At 37.8% G+C, this 23,752-nt stretch overlaps 1 protein-coding gene across 7 annotated transcripts in view; it reads right to left on the reverse strand.

Moving 5' to 3' along the window:
* ATRX (ATRX chromatin remodeler) overlaps positions 1–23,752 on the reverse strand; it is a 309,326-nt gene that overhangs the window by 49,313 nt on the left and 236,261 nt on the right. For all 7 annotated transcript variants that reach the window (XM_064574281.1, XM_064574279.1, XM_064574283.1 and 4 more), the window contains 2 exons: positions 11,826–11,979; positions 5,695–5,801 (listed from right to left, as the gene is read on the reverse strand). In XM_064574281.1, the coding sequence (XP_064430351.1) occupies positions 5,695–5,801; positions 11,826–11,979 (261 nt within the window). The remainder of the gene's footprint in view (positions 1–5,694; positions 5,802–11,825; positions 11,980–23,752) is intronic.

Raw genomic sequence — 23,752 nt, forward strand, 5'->3', positions numbered from 1 at the left:
ATATATAATAATGGAGAAATAAGTAAATTACGATTTTACTGGACAGATGATTATAGAGCTGAAAGTGACAGAACATCATATGTGGAGTGACATCAAAATGTTTATGAAATCAGTGAAAAAAACAAAATTTAATTTATGGGGAGAGGGACTTCTGGTATGACAACATAAGGAGCTTCTTAGACTTGCTCCCCAGCAAAAGTGAAAATTTTAAAATGGTGGTGATGGTTGCATGGTAATATGGGTGTACTTAATGCCATAGAACTATACACTTAAAAATGACCAAAATGGGGACGCCTGGGTGGCTCAGTCGGTTAAGCGTCTGCCTTCAGCTCAGGTCATGATCCCAGAGTCCTGGGATCGAGTCCCGCATCGGGCTCCCTGCTCCGCGGGGAGCCTGCTTCTCCCTCTGCCTCTGCCTCTCTCTCTCTCTCTCATGAATAAATAAATAAAATCTTAAAAAAAAAAAAATGACCAAAATGGTAAAAACCTGTTTCCCTTCCTATCTCTCCCCTCCCAATTTGGCTTTTTTCCCCCAATTAATTGACTGATTAGGGGAAATATGGTTAAGGAGTTGTCTGAGATAGTTTGAGGCAGAGAGATTAGAACAACTTCTTAAATCACAGAAATACTGCCCCTCAATTTCCTGGACATTTAATTTTTTTGTCTTTAACATCTGTATTCACCATTAGACTATTAGCTCCTCAAGAAAGGGACTACAACTGTGTTTCCTAGTCGTTGGCAGAACAGCTGGTAGGTACTCATCAAATTTTTTTAAATTCAATGTCCATTAACTTTATATATAAATCTGTCTTATAGAGTAAACAAATCATTACGGAGTTTTAAGTTTCTTGTCCCGTATCTCTTATCAGTTTTTTAAAATTTGTATTTTTAATAAAAGACAGATAAATCAGAAAGATTTGGTGCAAAACAAAACAAAACAAACTCCTGTTTTACCCAACCTCCACTAGCAGCTGGCTATGTAACTTCTTATATTGTACTAAGAAAAAAAAACAAAAACAAAAAACAACCACATACCATAAAATTTACCATCTTAACCATTTTAAGTGTATAATTCAGTTGTGTTAACAGATCTCCAGAACTTTTTATACTTGCAAACTGAAACTCTATATCCACTAAACCACAACTCCCCATTCTCTCCTTCCCCACAGTAAGCACCGATCTACTTTGTCTCTGTGTATCTGACTACCTTAGATATGTGAAGTAAATGAAATCACACAGTATTCACCTTTTTTTGTGGTTTATTTCACTTTTGTGCTGGTTTATTTCTTCAGGGTTGTAGCATGTGACGAGATTTCCTTCCTTCTAAGAGCTGAAAAATACTCCACTGTGTATATACCACATTCTGTTTATCCATTCACCCACCAACATACACTCGGATTATTTCTACCTTTTCATTATTGTGAATAATGTGGCTATGAATATGAGTGTACAAATATCTCTTTCAAGGGGCGCCTGGGTGGCTCAGTCGTTAAGCATCTGCCTTCGGCTCAGGTCATGATCCCAGGGTCCTGGGATCGAGCCCCGCATCGGGCTCCCTGCTCAGCGGGAAGCCTGCTCCTCCCTCTCCCACTCCCCCTGCTTGTGTTCCCTCTCTTGCTGTGTCTCTCTCTGTCAAATAAATAAAGTTTTTTAAAAAAAAAATCTCTTTCAAGACTACGCTTTCAATTCTTTTGAGTATTTACCCAGAAGTAGTGTTGTTGGATCATATAATTCTAGTTTTAATTTTCTGAGGAACTGCCATACTGATTTACACAGTAGTTGTATCATTTTACATTCCCACCAAGAGTGCACCAATGTTCCAATTTCTCCACATCATCACCAACCTGTTATTTACGGATTTGTTTGACAGTAGCCATTCTAATAGTGTGAGGTTATATTTCACTGTGGTTTTGATTTGTGTTTCTCTAAAGATTAATGATGTTGGGCATATTTTCATGTGCTTGTAGGTCATTTGTATATTATCTTCAGAGATATGTCTATTTGAATCTTCTAGCCATTTTCTGAATCAGGTTATCTGTTTGTTGTTGAATTATAGTAGTTCTTTATGTATTCTGAATATTAACCCCTTACAAGATAGATGATTTGCAAATGTTTTCTCCTATTCTGTAGGTTGCTTTTTCACTCTGACAAAATGTTAAATTTTATGTTATATATATATATTTCATAATATTGCTGCTGATGATGATAAAAACTACCCACAAGAAAAACCCAGGTCCAGATGGTTTCAGTGCTAAATTTTGGCAAACATTTAAAGAACTCATACCAATTCTTCCCAAACTCTTTCAAAAACCAGGAAAAGGAATACTTCTTGACTCATTAAATGAGGCCAGTATTAGCCTCCTATCAAAACCAGACAAAGATATTAAAAGAAAGCAAACTGAAAATTAGTTATATCTTATGTGTAAGGATGCACAAATCCTCAACAAAATACTAGTGAACAGAATCCAGCAACATATAAAGAGAATTATACACCATAACCTGCATCCCAGGAATAAATCCCACCTGGTCATGATGGATAATCTTTTTAATGTACTGTTGGATCCCTATTGCCTAGGATCTTGTTGAGAATTTTGGCATCCATATTAATCAGGGATATTGGTCTGTAATTCTCCTTTTTGATGGTGTCTTTGCCTGGTTTTGGGATCAAGGTAATGCTGCCCTCATAGAATGAGTTTGGAAGTATTCCTTCCATTTCTATTTTTTAAAATAGCTTCAGAAGAATAGGTATTACTTCTTCTTTAAATGTTTGGGAGAATTCCCCTGGGAACCCATCAGGCCCTGGACTCTTGTTTTTTGGGAGGTTTTTGATCATTGCTTCAATTCTGTTACTGGTTATTGGCATTTAACCCAAAAATACAGATGTACTGAAAAGAAGGGGCACATGCACCCTAATGTTCATAGCAGCAATGCCCATAATAGCCAAACTGTAGAAGGAGCTGAGATGCCCTTCAGCAGACGAATGGATAAAGAAGATGTGGTCCATATACACAATGGAATATTAGCCATCAGAAAGGATGAATACCCACCAATTGCATCAACATGGATGGAACTGAAGGGGATTATGCTAAGTGAAGTAAGTCAAGCAGAGAAAGACAATTATCATATGGTTTCACTTATATGTGGAACATAAGGAATAGCATGGAGAACATTAGAAGGAAGGGAAAAATGAAGGAGGGGAAATCAGAGGGAGAGATGAACCATGAGAGACTATGGACTCTGGGAAACAAACTGAGGGTTTCAGAGGGGAGGGCGGTAGGGGATGGGTTAGCCCAGTGATTGGTATTAAGGAGGGCACGTACAGCAATGAGCACTGGGTGTTATATGCAAACAATGAATTATGGAACACTACACCACAAACTAATGAAGTAGTGTATAGTGACTAACAAAATAAATAAATAAATAAACAAATATCCACTTAAAAACTATTAGGACTAATAAATGAGTTAATATACAAAACTCAATTTTTTTAAACATTTGCAAGGAATAATCCAAAAATATAATTAAGAAAATTCTATTACAATACCATCAAAAAGAATAAAATAAGAATAAATTTAACACATGACATTTAAAATGTATACACTAAAAACCACAAAATACTGGTGAAAGAAAATTAAAGACCTAAACAAATGCTAAAACGTTCTATGTTCATGGATCAGAAGACTTAATATTGTTAAGATGGCAATACTTCCTAAAATGAAATACAGATTCAAGGTAATCCCTATCAGAATCTTAATCAGAATCCCTATGCTGATTTCTCTGTAGAAATTTACAAGGTGATTCTAAAATTCATATGGAATTGCCAGGGACCCAGAATAGCCAAAATAATGTTGAAGAGAAACAAAGTAGGAGGACTCACTTTCACCAAAACTTATACAGATAGTGACTCCTCTGATGGATCTAGGTAAACTGAAAACCTTCTGGAAAGGATTCACCATTCTACATGCTATTAAAAACATTTGTGATTCATGGGAAGAGTTCAAAATATCAACATTAACAGGAGTTTGGAAGAAGTTGAATCCAACCCTCATGGATGACTTTGAGAGGAGGACATAACTGCAGATGTGGTTGAAATAGCAAGAGAACTAGAATTAGAAGTGAAGCCTGAAGATAGGACTGAATTGCTACAATGTCATTATAAAACTTGAACAGATGAGGAGTTGCCTCTTACAGGTGAGCAAAGAAAGTGGTTTCCTCAGGTGGAATCTACTCCTGGTGAAGATGCTGTGAAGATTACTGAAATGCCAACACCATGGCAAAATCCTCCACCAGAAAAAAATTACAACTTGCTGAAAACTCAGATGATGGTTGGTGTCTTTTAGCAATAAAGTATTTTTTAATTAAAGTATATACTTTTTTTTAGATATAATGCTATTGCACACTTAACAGACTACAGAATAGTGTAAATATAACTTTTGTATGCACTTTTATATGCACTGGGAAACCAAAAAAAACTAATTTGACTCCCTTTATTGAAGTATTCACATTATTGCAGTGGTCTGGAACCAAACCCGCAATAACTCTGAGGTATACCTGTAATAAAACAAAACAAAACAAAACAAAACAAAACAGAAGGTAAGTATTGGTGAAGATGTGGAGAAACTGGAACCCTTTTATACGGCTTGTGGAAATGTAAAATAGTGCAGCCAGTATGGAAAACAGTCTGGTGGTTCCTCAATAAGTTAAAATTACCATATGACCCAATAATTCCATTCCTAAGTATATATCCAAAAGAAGTGAAAACAGATGTTTAAATAAAAACTTGCATATAAATATTTATCACAGCACTAGTCAGAACAGTCAGAAAATGAAAACAACCCAGATATCTGTGAATGAATAAATGGATAATCAAAATGTGGGTATTATCCATACAATGGAATATTATTAGATCTTTATGGCCTAATGAATGAAGTACTGACACATGCTACAACATGGAAGAACTTTGAAAACATACTACGTGAAAGAAGCCAGTCACAAAAGACCACATATTATATGAATCCATTTATATGAAAGTTTCAGAATAGGTCAATCTGTAGAAACAGAAAGTAGTTTCATTAGTGATTGCTTAAGATCTGAAGAGGTGGAAGGCAGGGGTAGGAGGGTAATAGCTAAAGGGTACAGGGTTTCTTTGGTGGTGATTAAAAAGGCTGAAAATTGTGGTGACAGTTGCAGAACTCTATGAAAATACTAAAAACCACTGAATTGTTCACTTAAAATGGATGAACTGCATTATATGTGAATTATCTCAATAAAGCTCTTTATAAGAACAAAAACTCTTGGGGCACCTGGGTGGGTCAGTCGTTAAGCATCTGCCTTCAGCTCAGGTCACAATCCCAGGGTCCTGAGATCGAGCCCCACATCGGGCTCCCTGCTCCACAGGAAGCCTGCTTCACCCTCTCCCTCTCCCCCTGCTTGTGTTCCTGCTCTCACTATCTCCCTTAGATAAATTTTTTAAAAAATCTTAAAAAAAAAAGAACAAAAAATCTTATTTCATGTTGCAATTGCAACAATAAAGACCATATATATATAGATAAGGACAAGAAGAATGTACAGAAAAAATAGATATATTAAAGTTGTGTGTCTGGGGAGTATTTTTTCTTTTATTGTTAAAATGTTTGTATAATACGTTTAAATGAAGGTTCCAAAAATTATGATATAGAAATGTTTGTAACTCACCTTTATAAATAAGAGGTTTATCTTTATCTTCTGTCTTTTCCCTACTGGCCAATTCAAGAAAATCTTCAATCAAGTCCAGAGATATGAGAGACTGGCTGAAAACAAGGCTAAAAAAATGGATTAGTGTTAATGGATTAGAAGGGTCACATAGTAAAAATATCACTTCTTCCCAAATTGACTTACAAATTCAACACAATTCTAATCAAAACCACAGTAGGAATTTTGAGAAATTAACGAGCTGATTCTATAAAGTTTATATGAGAATGCTGAACACACAGAGTAGCCAAAACAACTTTGAAAGAGAAAAAGTTGGAGACCTAACTCTACATGATTTCAACACTTAAAAAGCTAGAGTAATCAGAATGGTGTAGTACTGATTAAGGGACAAGCACATATTGATGGTACAGAATACAGAGTTCAGATGTAGAGCCACACAATATATAGTTAGCTAAATGGCTTTTCACAAGGGGGCAAAGGCAATTCAGTGGAAAAAAGATAATCTTTTCAACAATGGTCTTGGCAAAATTCAACATCCATATGCAAAAAAAAAAAAAAAAAAGAACTTTGGCTTAAACCTCACACTTTATAGAAAAAATAATTCAAAATGGAATATAAATCTGATTTCAAAATGTAAAACTGTAGAATGTTTAGAAAAACGCAAGAAGAAAATCCTCATAACTTGGGGTTAGACAATTCTGAGACATAACACCAAAAGTATGATCTATGGGAAAAAAAAGTTGATGAAGTGGATTTCATCAAAATTAAAAACTTCTGGTGTACAAAAGAAACTATTTAAAGAATATGAGAAAAAATGTTAACTATTAAAAGAATTTGAGTAGGGCGCCTGGGTGGCTCAGTTGGTTAAGCGACTGCCTTCCGCTCAGGTCATGATCCTGGAGTCCCGGGATCGAGTCCCACATCGGGCTCCCTGCTCAGTGAGGGTCTGCTTCTCCCTCTGACCCTCTTCCCTCTCGTGCTCTCTGTCTCTCATTCTCTCTCTCTCAAATAAATAAATAAAATATTAAAAAAAAGAATTTGAGTAATTTTAGACTTGTACATATTCTAAAACACTTTGTTGTTCATTTCAAATATGTCTGCAGATTCCTGATTCTCCATCCCAGTAGTTCCCTAACTCCTGTTTTGAGCCATGAAAACTATTTGTTCACATAAAGTCTTAAGTGTTATTAAAATGTTCACATAAAGTCTTACGTGGTATTAAAATGAAACTAAAAATAATTTCAGGTGTACAGTATACTGATTCAACACTTCCATACAACACCTGGTACTCATCACAAGTGCACTCTTTAATCCCCATCATCTATTTAACATGAAACTAACATTATTCATTACACTGTATGTTAACTAACTGGAATTTAAATAAAAACTTTAATATATATATATAAAATAGTAAATAAGTAAATAAATAAATAAAGGGCACCTGGGTAGCTCAGTTGGTTAAGTGTCTGACTCTGATTTTGGCTCAGGTCACGACCTCAGGGTCATGAGATACAGCCCCAGGTCGGGCTCTACGCTCAGCTGGGAGTCTGCTTGAGATTCCCTCTCCCTCTGCCCCACCTCCCACCCCCCCCCCACTTATGCTCTCTCTCTCTCTCAAATAAAAAAATCTTTTTAAACAGGAACCCTGGGTGGCTCAGTCGGTTAAGCGTCTTCCTTCGGCTCAGGTCATGATCCCAGGGTCCTGGGATTGAGTCCCACATCGGGCTCCTTGCTCAGCAAGGAGCCTGCTTCTCCCTCTGCCTGCCTCTGTCTCTCTCTCTCTCTGATAAATAAATAAAAAATCTTAAAAAAAAATATTAAAATTTTTTTTTAAACAAATAAAACAAACAAAGCAGGGTGCTTTAGGCCTTGGGGGAGAAGATAAAAGTGTCCCTGGCCCCTCAGCTTCTGCTCTAGCCTTCTCTTTTCACCAACTTTCATGGGTTCTGAAAAACAGTTTGAAAACCACTGGTCTCATCTATCCCATTGGTGAGAAGTGGACACAATTATACACAGGAAATGAAAAAAATCTAGAAAGAGAATAAAGGATAAAGGAGGGCTCGTTCTCTCCCTTATATATGCAAACAAAGTAGGTCAGTATACAAGGAACTAGACACCTGTCCAAGCATATTGTTTGGTTTTATTTGATTCTGAAAGCTGTACTCTAGGAGAGAGATACTTTTATGACTCCAGAAGATCCTTCAACACTCATTGCTCGAAGTCTTCAGATTTAGTAGAACTGAAAAAAACAACTCAAGTTATGAAACAGCTGTTGGGAGTTTTTAACATGTGCTTTGGCTATTGTATGACTTCCTAAACTCTGCACTATGGGGGTCTACCGTCTCCCAGTTGGTATTCCTAGAATACTGGTAAGGAAATGAATGTATTCCTAGTACTCAGTGTAAATGACCAACAGTCTTGATCCCTCAATAGACTGATTATTTTTCCTAGAATCAAACACTTTATTTAATCAATTCTTTTTGAGCTACAAATTCAGGTTTTTGGCAGTTCCTATAACTGGGAAATTTAAATTCTTAGAAATACTTATTATTTATTTAATTGGAATTAATCTGAGATTTGGGGTACTGTTCTGGAAAAAGGTTGACTTGAGTCCACATTAAGGCTGGTTCTGGGAACCACTGAGCTCAGAAAAATCTATGAAAAAGATGTTATTAGAACTAAGTGGCTACATACTAATGGTTATCTCTTAACTTCTTCTAGTTGCAGATAACATGAACAACTACGCCCTGACTGGTAATAATTTTCATCCTTGTATAAACTATTTTGGCTTTATCCATTTTATTAATGACCCATATGAAAATACAGAAGCAATACAAATCAAATTCATACAAATCAAAAAATCTGGAAATTACAATTCAATCAAAATTTAATACTTAAATGACAGAAAGTAAGTCAGAAGGGCTGGGCTGAAACTAGTAGTGTACTGGAATTAGCTGTAACTTGCTTGAAACAGGAAAGTGGATTGTTAGCATTTTTTCCCACGACTGTTAGTAGCTTAAGATTGGCCACAGTGGGAGTATTTTACCAAGGATATCAGCAAATGTTACAAATTAGGGCTCTATGTGCTTCTTTGCTTTCTCTGTTATCATTTTTTGAAGAGTCAGTTGTCAAACATTTATCAACACACCATTGGCTAAAAATCACTAAAATTCATTTTTCTCTTGCCCTATGAAATATCAAGTTTTCACATGGGTCAAAAGATCAACTGCACAAATAGAGAATAGATGAATCTGATTTGACACCAGTTCTTCTTAAAAAAAAAAAAAAAAAAAAGAGTCTCAGTTGACCGTATGTTTAATATGAACCAACAGTGTTATTTAGATGTTAGAAAACCTCTCTATCGGATTGCATGAATGGAAGTACAGGGTCCTGAATAAACAAGAACCAGCTTCATTGTAACTCTCTGTTAATCAAAACTCAGCTGAAGTATTTTGTTTACTATGACCATATTTTGAGATGGGTGCTAAAAAACTGAAGTATGTTCAAGACCATATGGTCAGGATTGAAATTATGCCATACGAAGAACAGATCAATGAACTCAGAAGAAAAGCTAAAAGTGACAAGAGAGATAAACCCACCATTTTTTGAAGAGGAGACAACTGAAACAGTAGTACTGATGTCTGCAACCTACATTGAAAGGCATCAGGAAAATAAGATGGATAGATAAACAGATATGTAATAAAGAAAGTACAGGCGCCTGGGTGGCTCAGTTGGTTAAGCGACTGCCTTCGGCTCAGGTCATGATCCTGGAGTCCCTGGATCGAGTCCCGCATCGGGCTCCCTGCTCGGCAGGGAGTCTGCTTCTCCCTCTGACCCTCCCCCCTCTCATGTACTCGCTCTCTCTCATTCTCTCTCTCTCAAATAAATAAATAAAATCTTTAAAAAAAAAAAAAGAAAGTACAATAAAATATAGAATATAGTATAGATTCTAGGTGACAGGTATATGGGTATTCACTATAAAATTCTTTCTGCTTTTTTTTTATGTTTGAAAATTTCCACAAGGAAATGTTGGACAAATAAAAAATAGTGGTAATCACAGTTATGGAAATGAATAGTTTTATAGTCCTAACACTGATAATGTCTATCAGTTGGACTCAGAACTTAAAAAAATCACTATATGAGTCTAAAAAAAGGCAGTAGGTATGTTCAATTTTAAACCATAAGGAAAACAGCTATAGGGATAAAGTATAAACTAAAGATAAGGATATGATTTCTAAAAATGTGAAGTATTCAACTGTAGGTATCCCTCTGAAATTGCAAATGTTCTATCATGGGAGAGGTTAGGAGAACATCTATGATGAATATGGTAGAGGAGCTTCTTGCACTGGTGAGGAAATTAAAGGACCACTAAAATCCCTTCCACACTCTTAAATTTTTGTATGGTATCCAAAAAAAATTAATTTTAAACTACCTAAGTTGATAGCAGAAAAAAAGCATGAGCACATCACAGCAATAATCTCTCCTGAACTTTTAGGAACTCTGAATTCAAATACCCACTTTCTACTTGCATCTCTCATGGATATCTAATAGGCCTCTCAAACTTAACATGGCCAGAGCAGAACTCTTTACTACCTCTAATAAACTTAGTTCTTCCCTACTGTTCTCCATTTTAGTAAGTAACACCAGGATCCACCAGCCACTGAATCTGGAAGCCTGAGAGTCATCTCTGACTACTCTCACATTCTTACTGCCCTGCATTAATGTACCAAATCCTGTTGTTTCTATTCCAAAACATATCCTTTACCTCCAATACTACCAACTCCATTCCAGGCCAACATCATCCCTTATCTGAACCACTTGTTTCTGTATTTAAAAAGTGGCAATATACAACAAAAATAAATTTTAGTGAGTACTTACTAAGTGCAAGGCATAATGGTTAACAAAAAATAATGAAACAGTCTGTCTTCAAACTCACTATCCAGTGAAAAACATACAAGAATATTAGAATGTGTAAATAGTAGAAGTATATTAAAAGATGGTATAGTAATTATATTAATAGTGGATCTACCTCTTCCCAGGAAAGTTAAAGGAACTAAGTTTGAAACTTCTTTAAGATAAAACGTTTAATTTAAGTCTTATATTAAACTGTTACTAAAAGAGTCACAAAGGGGCGCCTGGGTCGCTCAGTTGTTAAGCGCCTGCCTTCGGCTCAGGTCGTGATCCCGGGCTACTGGGATCGGGCCCCGCATCGGGCTCCCCGCTCAGCGGGAAGCCTGCTTCTCCCTCTCCCACTCCCCCTGCTTGTAGTCCCTCTCTTGCTGTGTCTCTCTCTGTTGAATGGATAAAATCTTTAAAATAAATAAATAAATAAAATAAAAAAATAGAAGAATCACAGAGGGCGGCTGGGTGGCTCAGCTGGTTAAGCGACTGCCTTCGGCTCAGGTCATGATCCCGGGGTCCTGGGATCGAGTCCCACATTGGGCTCCCCCTGCTCTGCGGGGAGCTTGCTTCTCCCTCTGCCTCTGCCTGCCACTCCCCCCTGTTTGTGCTCACATTCTCTCTCTCTCTCCCCATCAAATAAATAAATAAAATCTTAAAAAAAAAAAACCTACAGATATATTTTAAAAATATTTCATGAACACATGTTGGGACCTTGTAACAACCTAAAAAGTAAGTCTGGTTCAAAACTTTAAAAGTATGTTTTTTTCGAACAGTAATTTGAAGGATGAGAACAAGAACAAAAACAAAGGAGATATGATAGAGAATAGTCAAACAGGTGAAATAAAGTCAGAGGTATCCACTAGATTTGGGGATTAAAAGGTCACTAATTGACTTTAGGGGGAAAAAGTCTCAATAAAGTAGGAACCACACTGCATGGATTGAAAAATAATTTTTAAAGATGGTGAAATATAGATATCCACTAGAGACCTGGCTCAAAGAAATAAGTTCAAGGTGCAACAGCCAGAAAGGGAAAACAGCACTGAAGAAGTAACCAGACTATGTACTCAGAACTAGTGGCTTAGAAGGAAGAGAGTTATCAATCACTACACTACTAAAGAAATTACATCTTCAGAAAGGAAGAAAACAAAGCAGATTTCTTTCAAATAAATTGTTTAAACAATAGAAAGGTTATAAAAAGGTTCATTTATATAATAAAAATAGAAGAAACTTACACTTTATCACCAATTTCCTCTGCCATTCGAAGAATTTCAAAGAGAAGTACCATTTTTCCAGAATGTTCTAAAACCTCAGCATCAGCATCTGTAACAAAATCTTTGTACCAGTCTGGAGCTGGGCTGCTTGGATTAGAAGAGGAAGTAGCTTTACCTAAATAAAATAAATGAAACATAAGTAAGTAGGCAAATAAGAAAAGAAACTCAAAGATCCAGAGAGAAGGATTAAGAGACCAAGAGAAATAGGAGGAAGGGGGGAAAGGGGAGGGAAGAGAAGGGAGGAGGGGAGAAGGGGGAAGAAGGGGAAGGAGGGCACCCTCTTTCAAGAAGAGAAAAAAAGACCACCCCAGGAAAGGGAGAGCTTTACTGTGCAGAAAAGACACAAGGTGGGCAGTGTAGTAGAGGGGACAAACCCAACTCTAGGAGGAGAGAAAGACAGGGAGTGGGACACATACAAACAGGCACAAATGAATGCAAAGGAAGAAAAACATTGAGGGGAGGAGGCATGCACACCAAGTAAGAGAGTAAGCAAGAGAAAGACCCTGAGAAAGTACAACTATGAGAAACAGTGCCTAGGAGCAGGGGGCTCGAAAAACAGAGACCCTAAGAGACAAAGCCCGCCCCTGCTCCAGGCACTGAGAGTGTGTAACTCCCAACACAAACTCCAAGAGATAGGGACTAGGACAGAAAAAGACCTAGAGAACCAAAGAGAGACAGACAGAGGTAGGGAGGAGAAGAGGGAGGGAAGAGAAATAGACTGATTCAGAGATCAAGAGAGAAAAGATCTTAGGGGCAAGAAATATTTCACAGTCATAACAGAATTCTGGAAAACAAAAAGTGATTGATCCCAGAATGACCATATCATATTAAATCGCTTTGTTATTTTCTCCACAAACTCTGAAAAGAAAGTAACACAAAATAATGTATTAAATATCTAAACATAAACAGTTCAATTCAAAATTAGGAACATAAGGTTTACCTGTTTTTGTACCTTCCCTCAATTGCTTTTTAATGTATTTTAAATTTTTCCATATTTTTGTTATATATATTTTACAAAAGTATACATATTCACAAAAGTATACAGAATATGGTGAATAGCCATGTTCCCACATCCCACCTTCATTAAATTTTACCACTTGCTAAATCTGCTTCTGATGCAATTGACACCTAATATGTGACCATACCCAATCTCATTATCTTCTTTCCCTCCCATCTTTCTGAGAGATATCTAAAATCCTAAATTCTAATAATCTCTCGGTTTAGAGGGTATTAAGCTATGTGAAATAAGTCAGACTGAGAAAGATAAATACCATATGATTCCACTCATAAATGGAATTTTAAAAAATGAATAAACAAATGAAAAGCAGGATCAGACCTATAAATAGAAAAAACTGATGGTTGCCAGAGGGGAGGGAGTGGGGGTTTGGGAAAAATGGGTGAAGGGGAGAGGGAGATACAGGCCTCCAGTTATGGAATGAGTAAGTCATGGAAATCTAAAAACAATACAAAGCAAAACAAATGAATAAACAAACAAAAAGCAGAATCAGACCTATAAATACAGAGAACAAACTAAGTCATGGGAATAAAAGGCACATGATATTGTCAATAAAAGTCAATGATATTGTAACAGCAATGTAATAGGACAGATGGTAGCTACACTTGTGGTGAATATAGTATAATGCATAAACTTGTCCAATAACTAGGTTGTACACTTGGAACTAATGTAATATTGTGTCAATTATACTAAAAAAATGTAAAAGAACAAAATAAAATTTATTATGTATCAAAATAAATAAAATAAAATCCTAAATTCTGTATTTACTATTTCTGTGTATGTTTTATATTTTTACTACACATGTATCCTTAAACTGTACATTACCATTCATGTTTTCAAACTGTATGTAAGCAGGCTGTATCTTTCTATGACTTACTTTTTCATTAAGTGTAGTTTTTCATTTTTCACTCAAAGTGAGACTTATTCAATCACTCTAACTGCTATGTAGAATTCTGCACAAATATACCATCATTTATTAGCTCTCCTCATAGACATTATAAACATCTCATTAGTCTCACAGATATTTAGATTATTTCTAATTTTTGGCTACTGTCAAATGAACACTCAATTTTGTTATATTTTTCTAGAATATTGTCCACTTCATCTAAGTTTTAAATTTTCTGGCATAAACTTACACTGTTGATTTTTAAAATTATCACTTTAAACATAATACAGTCTTTATCAAATATTTCTATTATTGGAGGCCCTTAAGAATCTAATTATGCTGTTTGTTTTGTGTGTTAACTTTTGCCAGGCTGACTGCTAACTTATTTTGTTGCTAACTTTTTCTAAAGTTAATTGTTTCCTCAGGTATTCTATCATTTTTATTTTCATTTCACTTTCAGTGTAGCTGTAATATGTGAGAATCCTGGGTAGAGATCATACATCTCCACACTTACTCTGCATCTGTTTCTGCCAGGTGCTCCAGGGGATCAACAATCCAGGATTACTTTTGAGGTACTGCAGCTTGAGATCTTTATTTATTTATTATTTAATTCTTAAAGATTTATTTATTTATTTGAGAAAGAGAGAGAGGACGCGAGCATGGGGGAGAGGGGTAAAGGGAGAGAAGAAAGAGAATCTCCAGCAGACTCCCTGCTGAAGGAAGAGCCCGACCCGGGGCTTGTTCCCACAACCCTGAGATCATGACCTGAGATGAAATCAAGAGTTGGTCATTCAGTTGCCTGAGCCACCCAGGAGCCCCATCAGCTTGAGATTTTTAGACTAAGTAACATAAATTCAAATCATAACCTATGTAAGCCCATGATTATGAATCCAAGGAAACTATTTTTCTCAACCCAGAGACCAGGGTGAAACAGATAAGCTTCCCTGACATCTCCCTGGATGGATGGGCAAATTTTTCTTCTACCCTATTCTTCAATGGTCTACGTACCCTTTGAAGAGATTCAGCTTTAATCTGGGTTCAAAGAACTCTCCACCTTATACAGGGCTCAAGGCCTTGTATCCTATCCCTGGGTAGGTGAAAACCAAAGTTGCTAGTCTGAAGACTAGCATATCCCTAAGGCTTTCACAGCATACCTTCTTGAAATTACTGTTTAAATTATCAGTTCCCGGGCACCTGGGTGGCTGTCATTAAGCGTCTGTCTTCAGCTCAGGTCATGGTCCCAGGGTCCTGGGATTAAGCCCATCATCGGGCTCCCTGCTCAGCGGGAAGCCTGCTTCTCCCTCCCCCGCTCCCCCTGCTTGTGTTCCCTCTCTCGCTGTGTCTCTCTCTGTCAAATAAATAAATAAAACTAACTAAATAAATAAATAAATGATCAGTTCCTTCTTTGTGTCTGGGTCCTGGTGATTTCCATTACTTATAGAGAGCTCATTATGTATTGATATTCAAACCACAATTAACTACTGCCTAAACATGTCACATATTTGCAAGAATCCATACCTTTCCTTGAATGCCTTATATTATTTTCTCCCCTTCTTTACTTGGCAAACTTCTTTTTATGCTTCACTATCCTTTAAGAATCAACTGAAATTTCACCTTAGAAAGCTTCCTTTGCAAGGCTGGCCCTAGGCTGTTGTCTGCGCACTTGAATGGTACATAGCTCCTTGTACTATTATAAAACTTTCCCTGATAAGAATGGCTCACTGTGCCTAGATTGTACAATGGGGTTTGTTCTGAACCCCCGTTTCCTTTCTGGGAGTCTGAGATTTGGTAAGAGCCAGACAGACAGTGTGTTTAAAGCACATAAAACGGGCGCCTGGGTGGCTCAGTTGGTTAAGCGACTGCCTTCGGCTCAGGTCATGATCCTGGAGTCCCAGGATCGAGTCCCGCATCAGGCTCCCTGCTCGGCAGGGAGTCTGCTTCTCCCTCTCCCGCTCCCCCCTCTTGTGCTCTTTCTCTCTCTCACTCTCTCTCTCAAATAAATAAATAAAATCTTTAAAAAAAAGAAAAATAAATAAAGCACATAAAACTTAGATACTTAGTCTCTAATGAGCTTCTTTGGTAGATGACACTTTATATATATTATCACAACTTATTTCTGGAGAAATTAGTACATCTTAGGTGACTCCATTGGGAGAAGACTCTTAGAAGGTTATGCCTGGTTTCCTCTGGACTCTGCCCCATCTGCTTTTTCCCTTTGCTGATTTTGCTTTCTACCCTTTCACTGTAATAAATCATAGACCTGAATATGACTACATGCTGTCTTGTGAATCACTGAACCTGAGGATGGTCTTGGGGCAACTGATAAACAGCTTATGAAGCCAATGTTAACTAAACTCCTCTCTACAACTGACAAATAACAAATGCATTTAGGGAATTCTGCAGTTCCACAGATTGCACATAACTTCAGTAATGGTTACCCAAATATACTAGAGGTAATTTAAGTAAAGTGAAAATGTTAGCAATAAAAAAATGCTAGCATAAAGTTAGTAAAAATGTGGCAGCTAGGTAAGAAATCCCAAAGCTTAGGATAGGTGATAATTTCTGTGCAAAAGATTCCATTCTAATTTTGATCCTATTGGATATAATGAAAATACTTTACAGTAATGTCTAAAAAAATAAAAACTGATTCAGAAAATAAGGGTTTATAACTCCAGTTAATAAATACCCTGAATATGTAATTAAAACTTACAAACTGGTATTTTATGTTGGATATTCTTATTTCAACATCCACATGGATTAACTATTACTTCTGTTATAACTTTGTCCTTATATATCTGATAAGAAACAGTAAATTAATCAATCAAAGCCACTCCTTAATATCCACTCTGGATATCACAAAATGCTTACAAGGTAACGCAAAAAGAAATACAAACAAATAAAAATCAACAACTTTACCCCTAATTTTTGAAGCACATTTTTCTAAATATATATTAACCACCATATTTGCATCAAGATACACTGCAGTTTTATAAAGAAAAGTAGCAATATCATTAAAGTATTATGTATCTATGTAGTACTAGTAGTAGAATGTTAAGCTCCATGAGTGCATTTTGTTGACTGATAGAACCCAAGCTTCTATAGCAGTGCCTGGACCAATTTGTCATTTGGAACCCACAGCCTGCCCTATCCGCTTTTAAGTTCATGACATGCCCCAATTCTTTCTAAACATTTTCACCTTGTGAAATATATGAAAAACAATAATGTTTACCTAACATACCTAACATACCAGGAGAAAACGAAAGAGGCCACTCATTTCTGGAGGTGACCCAGCTACCTCAGACCCCACTTGTACTTCTACGAGATGAAGGGATCAAGACCTCAGCACTTTTATTTAACCCATTTACAGCACAGAATGAGACATACTGGTTTGCATACTCTCCCTGTTCTCCTAACCAAAAGTTATGAAAAAAAATTTCAACAAGAACGTTTTAAGAAAACCATTCCCAGGAACACATAAATTTTAAGCTATTTATTTCCAATTCTGAGATGACTGAGGAGAAATTTAAGTGAAAAGTCAGACCGGGAGAGCAGGGAGAGAGATAACAGAAGCTTCCTATTAAACTAGAACCATTCCTTTACTATTCTTAGAAAAATACTCTTTAAATCTAATTGGAAGATTAACACTGATAGTAAACTGCCTTTATGGGACAAGAGTAGAGAAGAACAAGGAGGATAGTTTGGTAGTTTAATTTTTACTATCCCCCTGATTTCTAAGATAAGTAAACCGAGGTCTGTGGTTAGGCTGCCATCTGCTTATTCCAATAAGGTAGTGAGGAGAAAAAAGTTTTATTTTGTTCTATTTTTTGAAAGTTTTATTTTAATTCCAGTTAGTTAACATACAGTGTACTATCAATTTCAGGTGTACAATATACTGATTCAACTCTTTCATACAAGACCCAATGCTCATCATAAGTGCACTCCTCGATCCCCAACACATTTTTTAACCCATTCCCCCATCCATCTTCCCTCTGGTAAACATCACTTTGTTCTCTATAGTTAAGAGTCTATTTCTTAGTTTGCATCTCTCTCTTTTTATCCCTTTACTGTTACAATTTTGTTTTTTGTTTTTGTTTTTGTTTGTTTTGTTTTATTGAAATTTTATTATGTTAGTCACCATACAATACATCATTAGTTTTTGATGTGGTGATCCACGATCCATTGTTTTCGTATAACACCCAGTGCTCCATGCAGTACGTGCCCTCCTTAATACCCATCACCGGGCTAACCAATCCCCCCTCCCCCCTCTCCTCTAAAACCCTGTTTGTTTCTCAGAGTCCATACTCTCTCATGGTTCATCTCCCCCTCCAATTCCCACCCCCCCATTTTTCCCTTCCTTGTCCTAATGTCCTCCATGTTATTTCTTATGTTCCACAAATAATGAAACCATATGATAATTGACTTTCTCTGCTTGACTTATTTCACTTAGCATAATCTCCTCCAGTCCCATCCATGTTGATGTAAAAGTTGGGTATTCATCCTTTCTGATGGCTGAGTCATATTCCATTGTATATATGGACCACATCTTCTTTATCCATTCATCTGTTGAAGGGCATCTCGGCTCTTTCCACAGTTTGGCTATTGCGGACATTGCTGCTATGAACATTGGGGTGCATATGGCCCTTCTTTTCACTACATCTGTGTCTTTTGGGTAAATACCCAGGACTGCAATTGCTGGGTCATAGGGTAGCTCTATTTTTAAATGTTTGAGGAACCTCCACACTGTTTTCCAAAGTGGCTATACCAATTTGCATTCCTACCAACAGTGTAAGAGGGTTCCCCTTTCTCCACAACCTCTCCAACATTTGTTGTTTCTTGCCCTATCCATTTTTGCCATTCTGACTGGTATAAGGTGGTATCTCAATGTGGTTTTGATTTGGATTTCCCTGATGGCTAATGATGATGAACATTTTTTCATGTGTCTCTGAGCCATTTGTATGTCTTCTTCAGAGAAGTGTTTTTTCATATCTTCTGCCCACTTTTTCACTTGATTGTTTTTTGGGTGTTGAGTTTGAGAAGTTCTTTTTTTTTTTTTTTTAAGATTTTATTTATTTATTTATTTGAGAGAGAGAGAGAGAGAGAAACAGCATGAGAGGGGATAGGGTCAGAGGGAGAAGCAGGCTCCCTGCTGAGCCGGGAGCCCGATGTGGGACTCGATCCCAGGACTCCGGGATCATGACCTGAGCCGAAGGCAGTCGCTTAACCAACTGAGCCACCCAGGCGCCCGAGAAGTTCTTTATAGATCTTGGATACCAGCCCTTTATCTGTAGTGTCATTTGCAAAAATCTTTTCCCGTTCTGTGGGTTCCCTCTTTGTTTTGTTGACTGTTTCCTTTGCTGTGCAGAAGCTTTTTATCTTGATGAAGTCCCAAAAGTTCATTTTTGCTTTTGTTTCACTAGCTTTTGGAGATGTATCTTGAAAGAAGTTGCTGTGGCTGATGTCAAAGAGGTTACTGCCTATGTTCTCCTCGAGGATTTTGATGGATTCCTGTCTCACATTGAGGTCTTTCATCCACTTTGAGTTGATCTTTGTGAATGGTGTTAGAGAATGGTCGAGTTTCATTCTTCTGCATGTGGCTGTCCAATTTTCCCAGCACCATTTATTGAATAGACTGTCTTTTTTCCATTGCATGTTTTCTCCTGCTTTGTCAAAGATTATTTGACCATAGAGTTGAGGGTCCATATCTGGGCTCTCTCTTCTGTTCCATTGGTCTGTAGGTCTGTTTTTGTGCCAGTACCATGCTGTCTAGTGATCACTGCTTTGTAGTATAGCTTGAAATCGGGCAACGTGATGCCCCCAGCTTTGTTTTTCTTTTTCAACATCTCCTTGGCGATTCGGGGTCTTTTCTGATTCCATACAAATTTTAGGATTGTTTGTTCCAGCACTTTGAAAAATGTCACTGGAATTTTATATGGATGGAATTGAAGGTATAGATTGCTCAGGTTAGCAAAGAGATTTTAACAATGTTTATTCTTCTGATCCATGAGCATGGAATGTTTTTCCATCTTTTTGTGTCTTCTTCAATTTTTTTCATGAGTGTTCTGTAGTTCCTAGAGTATAGATCCTTTACCTCTTTAGTTAGGTTTATTCCGAGGTATCTTATGGTTTTTGGTGCTATTGTAAATGGAATCATTTAATTTCTCTTTCTAGAGTTGCGTTGTTAGTGTATAAGAAAGCAACTGATTTCTGTGCATTGATTTTGTATCCTGCCACATTACTGAATTGCTGGATGAGTTCTAGTAATTTGGGGGTGGAGTCTTTGGGTTTTCCACATAAAGTATCATGTTGTCTGCGAAAAGAGAGAGTTTGACTTCTTCTTTGCCAATTTGAATACCTTTTATTTCTTTTTGTTGTCTGATTGCTGTTGCTAGGATTTCTAGTACTATGTTGAACAATAGTGGCGAGAGTGGGCATACTTGACGTGTTCCTGATCTTAAGGGAAAGGCTCTCAGCTTTTCCCCATTGAGGATGATAGGCACTGTGGGTTTTTCATAGATGGATCTTATGAACTTGAGGAATGTTCCCTCTATCCCTATACTCTGAAGAGTCTGAATCAGGAAAGGATGTTGTATTTTGTCAAATGCTTTTTCTGCATCAATTGAGAGGACCATACAGTTCTTCTCTCTCCTCTTATTAATGTGTTCTATCACACTGATTGATTTGGGAATGTTGAACCACCCTTGCATCCCGGGGATAAATCCCACTTAGTCGTGGTGGATGATCCTTTTAAAGTATGGTTGGATGCTATTAGCTAGGATTTTGTTGAGGATTTTGGAATCCATATCATCAGGGAAATTCGTCTGAAATTCTCCTTTTTGATGGGGTTTTTGCCTGTTTTGGGGATTAAGGTAACACTGGCCTCATAGAATGAGTTTGGAAGTTTTCCTTCTGTTTCTATTTTTTGAAACAGCTTCAGGAGAGTAGGTATTATTTCTTCTTTGAATGTTTGGTAGAATTCCCCAGGGAATCCATCAGGCCCTGGGCTCTTGTTTTTTGGGAGGTTTTGGATCACTGCTTCAATCTCGTTACTGGTTCTTGCCCTATTCAGGTTGTCAATTTCTTCCTGTTTCAGTCTTGGCAGCTTCTAGGTTTCCAGGAAGGCCTCCATTTTATCCAGATTGCTCAGTTTATTGGCATAGAGTTGTTGATAATAATTTCTAATAATTGTTTCTATTTCCTTGGTGTTAGTCGTAATCTCTCCCCTTTCAGTCATAATTTTATTAATTTGCGTCCTTTCTCTTTTCTTTTGGATAAGTCTGGCCAGTGGTTTATCGATCTTATTAATTCTTTCAAAGAACCAACTTTTAGTTTCGTTGATCTGATCTACTATGTTTCTGGTTTCTAATTCATTGATCCCTGCTCTAATTTTAGTTATTTCTCTTCTACTGCATGGCTTAGGCATCGTTTGTTGCTTTTCCTCTAGTTCTTTTAGGTGTAGAGTTAGTTGGTGAATTCGGGATTTTTCTATTTTTTTGAGTGAGGCTTGGATGGCTATGTATTTCCCCCTTAGGACCGCCTTTGCAGTATCCCATAGGTTTTGGACCGATGTGTTTTCGTTCTCATTGATTTCCATGAATTGTTTAAGTTCTTCTTTGATTTCCTGGTTGACCCCAACATTTTTGAGCAGAGTGGTCTTTAGGTTCCAAGTGTTTGAATTTCTGCCAAATTTTTTCTTGTGATTGAGTTCCAGTTTTAGAGCATTGTGGTCTGAGAATATGCAGGGAATAACCTCAATTTTTGGTATCGGTTGAGACCTGATTTGTGACCCAGTATATGGTCTATTCTGGAGAAAGTTCCATGTGTGCTTGAGAAGAATGAGTATTCTGTTGCTTTAGGGTGGAATGTTCTGTAAATATCTATGAGGTCCACCTGGTCCAGTGTATTATTCAAAGCTCTTGTTTCTTTGTTGATTTTCTGCTTAGATGAACTGTCCATTGCTTAGAGTGGAGTATTGAGGTCTCCTACAATTAACATATTGTTATCAATATGACTCTTTATTTTGGTTAACAGTTGGCTTATGTAGAGAGCTGCTCCCATGTTGGGGGCATAGATATTTACAATTGTTAGATCTTCTTGTTGGATAGACCATTTAAGAATGATATAGTGTCCTTCTGTCTCTTATTACAGACTTTTGTTTTAAATCTAATTTGTCTGATATAAGAATTGCTACCCCAGCTTTCTTTGGAGGTCTGCTGGCATGGGAGATGGATCTCCATCCCTTCACTTTCAGTATGGATGTATCTTTAGGTTCAAAATGAGTCTCTTGTAGACAGCATATGGATGGGTCCTGTCTTTTTATCCAATCTGCAACCCTGTGCCGTTTTATGGGAGCGTTTAGGCCATTCACGTTGAGAGTGATTATTGAAAGATATGAATTAATTGTCATGTTGCCTGTGAAGACGTTGTTTTTATAGATTGTCCCTGTAAATTTCTGTTGTAGATCACTTTTGGGGTCTTTCTCCTTTTATAGAACCCTCCTTAATATTTCTTGCAGGGTCAGCTTAGTGGTCACATATTCTTTCATTTTCTGCCTGTCGTGGAAGCTCTGCATCTCTCCATCCATTGTAAATGAAAGCCTTGGCAGATAAAGTATTCTTGGCTGCATGTTCTTCTCGTTTAGTACCCTGAATATGTCTTGCCAGGCCTTTCTGGCTTGCCAGGTCTCTGTGGATAGGTCTGATGTTATTCTGATGTTCCTCCCTCTGTACCTAAGGAATCTCTTCCGCCTAACTGCCCTTAGGATGGTTTCCTTGGGTCTAAGATTTGCAAGTTTTACTATTACATGCCGGGGTGTTGGCCTGTTTTCCTTGATCTTGGGAGGGGTCCTCTCTGCCTCTAGGACTCGAATGTTTGTTTCATTCCCCAGATTAGGGAAGTTCTCAGCTACAATTTGCTCAAATACATCTTCTAGTCCTGTCTCTCTCTCCACTCCCTCCAGGATTCCAATTATTCTGACACTGAAACGCTTCATGGTGTCAGTTATTTCTCTGATTCTATTTTCATGGATTCTGAGTTGTTTTTCCCTGGCCTCCTCTTTTCCCTTTTTATCTATTAAATTGTTTTCCAGGTCACTGATTCGTTCTTCTGCCTCACTTACCCTAGCCGTTAAGATTATCTAGATTAGATTGGATCTCATTGATAGCATTTTCAAGTTCTGCCAATTCAGCTTTCATTTCTGCCCTTAGAGACCCTATGTTGCCATTAATTGATTTTTCCATTCTAGCCATTGTCTTCACAATTGTTAGCCTGAATTCCATCTCCGACATCTTGGTTATATCTGCATCCATTTGTAAATATGCAGCATAAGTCATAATCTGTGAGTCTTTTCTATTTTGGGGGCTCCTCCTCCTAGTCATTCTGTGGATTGGTGTTTGAGGGAATGTATAGAGTCCAAATTATTGACCAGAACCCCAGCAAGATGCACCTGTTTTCTTGGGACCTTAGGGTTGCTGGCCTCTTATTTTCCCAGCCTGTCTTCTGCGGGAGGGGCCTGCCACGCTGTTACTCAGGCAACCCTGTTTGGGCGGAGTTGCCCTGCGCCCCTGTGGCGGGGGATGGGCTCAGTGGGAATCAGTTTTGCCGGCTTTTGTTCTCTGGTGGCTTTCCCTGGCGGCTTTCTGCATCTCTTCCGCGAGTCAGTGCAGAAGAGACCGTTTCCAACCCTCTGCCTCAGAGCAGAGAGAGCGCAGTCTGTTCTTCAGTGAGCTCTCCAGGCCACACTGTCTCCGTTTCTGTCCATGCTGCTATGAACTGCAGCGTTCTGGGTTGTGCGCCCCTCCGCAGCGCTCCCACTCCTGCCTCCAGATTGGAGCACGTCTCTGCCCTTTGTACTTCTAAAACCGCCAGCCGCTTCCAGTTTTCGTGCGCGTGACCCCGCCGCTCCAGGTTTCCATCCCGGGGGCTGCCCTAAAGTCCTTTCCCCGCCGCTACCAGTCTGCAAGTCTGTGGCCCTTCCACAGCGTGCGAGTC

The sequence above is a fragment of the Mirounga angustirostris genome, unplaced genomic scaffold, assembly GCF_029215605.1.
Source record: "Mirounga angustirostris isolate CCGP_5_RB_7025 unplaced genomic scaffold, mMirAng1.0.hap1 SCAF_11, whole genome shotgun sequence".
Taxonomy (NCBI): Eukaryota; Metazoa; Chordata; class Mammalia; order Carnivora; family Phocidae; genus Mirounga; species Mirounga angustirostris.